At 31.3% G+C, this 6211-nt stretch overlaps 1 protein-coding gene across 1 annotated transcript; it reads right to left on the reverse strand.

The window, feature by feature from the left end:
* Positions 1 to 906: 906 nt before the first annotated feature.
* On the reverse strand, positions 907 to 1747 carry LOC125841507 (auxin-induced protein 6B-like). Its single transcript, XM_049520661.1, has one exon. The coding sequence runs from the start codon at positions 1687 to 1689 to the stop codon at positions 1234 to 1236; it is 456 nt and encodes a 151-aa protein (XP_049376618.1). The 5' UTR covers positions 1690 to 1747; the 3' UTR covers positions 907 to 1233.
* Between the last annotated feature and the right edge of the window lie 4464 nt (positions 1748 to 6211).

Here is a 6211-nt window from a genome sequence, read left to right on the forward strand (position 1 = left end):
TTGTATATCGAATATAATAAGAATTTACTAATAACAACGAATTAAAAGTACTTTTTTAAAATAAAAAAAATTCACCTTTGGCTTTGGCTTTTTTTATTACTCATTATATCTTAGTGCATGACAGCATGTGTGAGAAGATGAGTAAAAGTGTAAAAATTGGCAAATGGAAAAACAAGAAGGTAAAGTTCCCACCCAATAAGTGCTGAAAAAGCTAAAGTGATTTACATATTCACCATTAATATTTGCTTAATTACCTCATTTTCAACTCACTTAAGGTACTCCATGACTCGTCCTCGTTACACAAATTATGCTTTTTCTAATACTTTATAAATTACAATTATTATCATATCTATGTATTCGTATAAATCTTATGTTAGCTAGCTGTCAACAATATTAATATACGTAGTGTTTCCAACAGAATCTCGTTTCAAGTAAAATATGTAAAAATAATTATAATAAATCATGTTTCTATTGGTTATAAACCTGAATTCGAAATTCACACGATCAGAGTCAATTATAATTTGTCTTAATTAAGTTCTATTTTGATAATATAACCCAAAGTTTTGACCTTGTTTTGTGCTATTATTCCTCCCTCTTCCATAGTGCAACACAAATATTTTCCAAAATCATGAAATTAAATGACTAACATTTTTTAGTGTGTATGTGAGACTCCATTAGAAGAATCACAGCACAACGAGTAGGACTTGCTGTGAAATTTTAAGCGTGAACTAACACTCAAACAACGATAAGGACCACCACTCACGAAGGACCACTAACCGCCCAAATCACATCGAGTGATACATTGACATCTAAGAATATTCACGCCATTCAACATTATTCTCTTCGATGCTCGCTATCATCAAATCAAAAGCCAAATCTCATACTTTTCCATCACAAAAAAAAAAATACAAAATGAAAATCTTCAAGAGTAATATATCAATTACGTAATTAAGTATTAAGTTTTACAACTTTTTCTTGAACAAAGAAAAAAAAAATACGTATAACGTAAATTTCAGAAAAGAATAACATAATTAGGTAATTTTCATAGCTCCATTAGTCGCCACTTGAACTTTCACAATTCGATTCCCTACTTTTGTAATTCTCACGTAACAGACACTCTTTATAATCTGGAGTCTGTCAGCAAAACATTTCGGGATGACTCAATTCTTTTTTCGCCATCTCCATCTGCAACATCACAAATTTTCTACTCCTAAATTAAACTCAAATGTTTTTTTAACACACTGGTTTTTCAGTAGATCCACCCAGTAACGCTCGAGATTCACCAAAATTCTCCATACTATTCCTGTACCTTGCATGGCATGATTTCTGAAAATCATCGATATTTAACGAACAATTCCAATTACTGGATCCAGATCGAGAGACGAACCTAAGGATCTCCTCGAATAAAAACTCATCGCAAGGTATAGCCAAAGTTCCATGGTTAGAGAAACCATACTCTTCCTCCGCCTGAGTCAATAGCTTCCTGAAAATCGGATGATTCAAATACTTTGCTCGCACCACGAATCTCCGGCAATTACTGCCTACCGAGATCGCTACGTGTCCGGCAGGTATATCAGAAGCTATGCGTTTAGATGAAGAAGATATAGCTCTTCTCTTCCATTGTCGGAGCATCTGACTAATCCTTACAATGCAACGAATCCTGTTGAATTTTCCGATCTCAGGCGACATCTCCAACAATCAAATACAACTAATTAATGTGTAGAAGAATGGAGGGAGTGAGTTGTGAGTAAACACTAAGAAGAGAGTTTTATTGTTTGTTTAATATGAAAAAGTATATGAGAATTGGTTCTTAATAAGGATAGACTGAATAAATGAAAAGACGAAATTGTCCTTAATAGTTGAGGATATTACCCATGTGATGGGCAGAGAAAAAGTGATTATGATTAGTTGCCGCTGTGGACCCCACATTACAACTATCTCTCTGTGGATTTTCTTTTAAAATCATTGAAAGATAAGATAAGATAAATGTGATTATTTGGATCTTTGAAATGGTAAAACTCTTGCTTGTTAATATTTACCTTTTCAACAGGCGTTTATCCAGTACTAATTAATGGTATCGGAAACAAAATATAACAGGGAAAAAATACAATTAATTATTTTTGAAAGCTCAGTCAAACATGAATTAAATATATTTTTTATCACAACTAAAAAGTTTAATACTCTACAAAAATGGATTAAGAGTTGCAAATATTTGGTATTAAATGGTAGTTCAACTTTTAATACATTAATATTTTAAGATATTTTTATCAAAAATACTACTCTCTATATTTTGCATATATTTTGAAAATTATACTCAGTCAAACATGAATTAAAATTTAAAAAATAACAAGTAAAAAGTTTAATAATCTACAAAAATGGATTAGGAGTTGCAAATATTTGGTATTAAATGGTTGTTTAAATTTTAATACATTAATATTTTAAAGATATTTTTATCAAAAAATAGTACTCTCTATATTTTGAAAATTATACTCATTTATTATGTGTTTGCATTTTTAGAAATGTTGATCCCTTCAATAATTTGTTTAAATAAAATATTTTGAAATGTCAATGGTAGTTTTAGATTTATCAATGAGAGAGAATAGATCCCTTATGAAATATAATGAGAATCAAATTTTCAGGATTTGATACGAATAATTAACAGATTAACTAACTAAATAAGCTTAAATTTAATACAACTAATTTCACCTTACATCCCTTACTGTTCTTCTTTTAAAAATTAAATCAGTTATTGAACCAAACTATTAGAAGATCTCTTGTCTATCAAAGATCTTTCTGTTCCTGTAATCCTACACTAAAAAATGAAAATAGTAAAGATTTGGGGAATATTTTATGGGGCCCTGCATATATAATGCATCTAACCACATGTAATTACTCAGATAATTAACTAATTAATTTCCATTTATGGCATACATGTTTTTCTAATCAATCACCTCATCAATCTGGGGAAAAAAACAGAAAATAAAGTATTATGATTTATGCTATCTTTTTTCACAGATTTATCACCTCTCCTATTAGATTAAATTCCTAAATTAAAACAGAAAAAAAAAAAGTTGATAAAAATGTATATGGATCAGTTGTGGCCCAATCCAATTTAATGGACTATCTACCATATGGCCACTGAGTTGTAACACGGCCCAAAGTCCATGTAATCCACTAGATCCTTACCCTAAAGAAATGTGTCATTGTGATAAACGGACTAAATTATTCTGAAATTAAATTGATATTATTCATTATTCGTTAATTGTATCAATTTATTGTATAAATTTATACTATCTTGAATAGTGACCTCCTCCAATGTGGTGGAGCCAGAGTTTTCATCAAGATTTTCACCATTTCTATTCTCTTTTTTTTTTCTTTTATAAAACAACAAAGTCTAGGCTTGAATCCAGGCCTCCAAAGTAAATTTGAATAACCATAACCACTGAGTTATCTTTCTTTACTATGTCCAACAACTAGTATATAACGGAAAATATTGATATTTAAAATATATACTCACAACAAATTTCTGAAGAAGGTTCTTTATCTGCCCACCCTTGTTAAGGTGTAGCTCCACTTCTGCCATCGTATCAAATGACCTTAAGGGTTTATATCTATTTTAAGGGAAAATTATCCGTATAAACAAACATATATTAGTTAATTAGTTAACATAACTATAGTTTGCTTTTAATTACAATTCGCGGCCTACTTTTAGCTATAATTACGCGGCTCAACTTTTTAGTTTTGTATAATTTGCACGTTTCTATAATTCAGAATGTGTATAATATAATTTGTATAATTCGGAATTTGTATAATTGTTTGCACTTCTTATGTTAGTAATTGTATAAATTCGTTATTTCTATATTGTACAAAATAACTGAATTATACAAATGTACCGGCGAATTATACAAATCCACGAATTATACAAACGAGACAACTTAAACTGTAGCTACAACCTGTAAATATGCAAATTATAGCTATGGAGCATAATTAAGTTTATTATAGTGGTTATTTGCGAAAGTTTTCTTTTTTAAAATTTAACGGACTTAGTTTATAAAAGATTTATAAAAATCTCAAACGTGGTAACAAAATGATAATACGATATTATAGTTGTTATTGATTCTAAATCCAGTATCTAAATTATTTTATCTGATAACAAAATGATAATTCTTGTAAAACTTAAGGACAAAAGAACAATATAAAGAGGAAGAGAAGAAGACTATAAGACAAGAGGAATAATATAAACTAACATTCTTTCTTTCAAGTGTGTTCAACATTATTCTCAACACCACTATTTATAGGATTACATTGAGGAATACCAAAAGGTGTCATAAACATTACATTAAACCTTGAGAATTACTACCCATTAAGAAGGAAATAAACCTAGGAGTTATGGTCATCCAATTAACCATATTATCAACAACATTACTACCAATAAAGGATGAAATTAACCTAGGAGTTATGGTCATCCATTGACCACATTATCAACAACATTACTACTCATAAAGAAGGGAAATTAACCAAGGAGTTATGGTCATCCATTTAACCACCAAAATGATTTACAACACTCCCCCTTGGATGACCATTGATAGATAATATGCCTCGTTAAAATCTTACTAAAAAAAAATCTTAGTGAAGGACAAAAGAGTACACATATCTTGTAATACGCTTTGTTTGCTGCCTCTTTAAAAACCTTGCCAGAAAAACCCATTGGGATAAAACCTAGGTCAAGGGAAAAAAAGTGCAGCGCGTAGTTTACTCCCCCTGTTGCGAACATCATTTAATTTCTTGGAGACGACGCATTCCAATCTTGAATACCAACTTTTCAAATGTTGAGGTTGGTAATGCTTTAGTGAAAAAATCCGCTAAATTATCAACTGAGCGAATTTGTTGAACATTTATTTCACCTTTTTTTCTCAAGATCATGAGTGAAAAAGAATTTTGGTGAAATGTGTTTTGTTCTATCTCCTTTAATATATCCTCCCTTCAGTTGAGCTATACATGCAGCATTGTCTTCGTATAATGTAGTTGGAATATCTTTTTCCATAGAAAAACCACATATTTCTTGAATATGTTGAGTCATTGATCTCAACCAAACACATTCCCGACTCGCTTCATGGATGGCTATTATTTCGGCATGATTTGAAGAAGTAGCAGCTAATGTTTGCTTCATTGAACGCCAAGATATAGTTGTGCCTCCATATGTAAATAAATAGCCTGTCTGAGATCGAGTTTTATGTGGATCAAACAAATATCCAGCATCTGCATAACCAATCATTTCTGACTTGGATTTATTAGAATAAAATAATCCCATATCAATGGTTCCCTGAAGATATCTTAATATATGTTTGACTCCACTCCAATGTCTCTTTGTTGGAGACGAGCTGAATCTTGCCAATAAACTTACTGCAAAACAGATATCTGGTCGACTATTATTAGCAAGATACATAAGCGCCCCAATGGCACTAAGATATGGAGTTTCATTGCCAAGAAGCTCTTCATCATTTTCTTGAGGTCGAAATGGATCTTTATGTATGTCAAGCGATCTCACAACCATCGGGGTACTCAATGGATGTGATTTATCCATGTAAAATCGCTTTAAAACCTTTTCTGTGTATGTTGATTGATGAACAAATATTCCATTTTTCAAATGCTCAATCTGTAGGCCAAGACAAAATTTTGTCTTACCAAGATCTTTCATTTCAAATTCTTTCGTTAAACACTCAACGGCTTTTGAAAGCTCTTTAGGATTGGCAATGATATTTAAATCATCAACATATACATCTATTATAACAAAATCAGATCCAGACCTTTTTATAAAAACACAAGGACAAATAGGGTCATTTCTGTACCCTTTTTTTTAGCAAAAATTGGCTAAGACGATTGTACCACATTCGCCCTGATTGTTTCAATCCATATAAGGATTTTTGAAGCCTTATTGAACAATTTTCTTGCGAATTTTTACATGCGTCAGGCACATTGTATGCTTCAGGAACTTTCATGAAAATATTGTGGTCCAAAACATCCATTAGACGCATTTCAAGCTTTTCATGAACTGCCAGATTTATTAGATACATGAAAGTAATTGCATTCACCACTGGAGAATATGTCTCCACATAATCAATGTCAGGCCTTTGCGAAAAACCTTGTGCCACAAGTCGTGCTTTATATCTGACGACTTCACCTTTTTCATTTCGTTTTCGCACAAAAACCC

Source organism: Solanum stenotomum, chromosome 1 (genome assembly GCF_019186545.1).
Source record: "Solanum stenotomum isolate F172 chromosome 1, ASM1918654v1, whole genome shotgun sequence".
In the NCBI taxonomy this organism is placed as follows: Eukaryota; Viridiplantae; Streptophyta; class Magnoliopsida; order Solanales; family Solanaceae; genus Solanum; species Solanum stenotomum.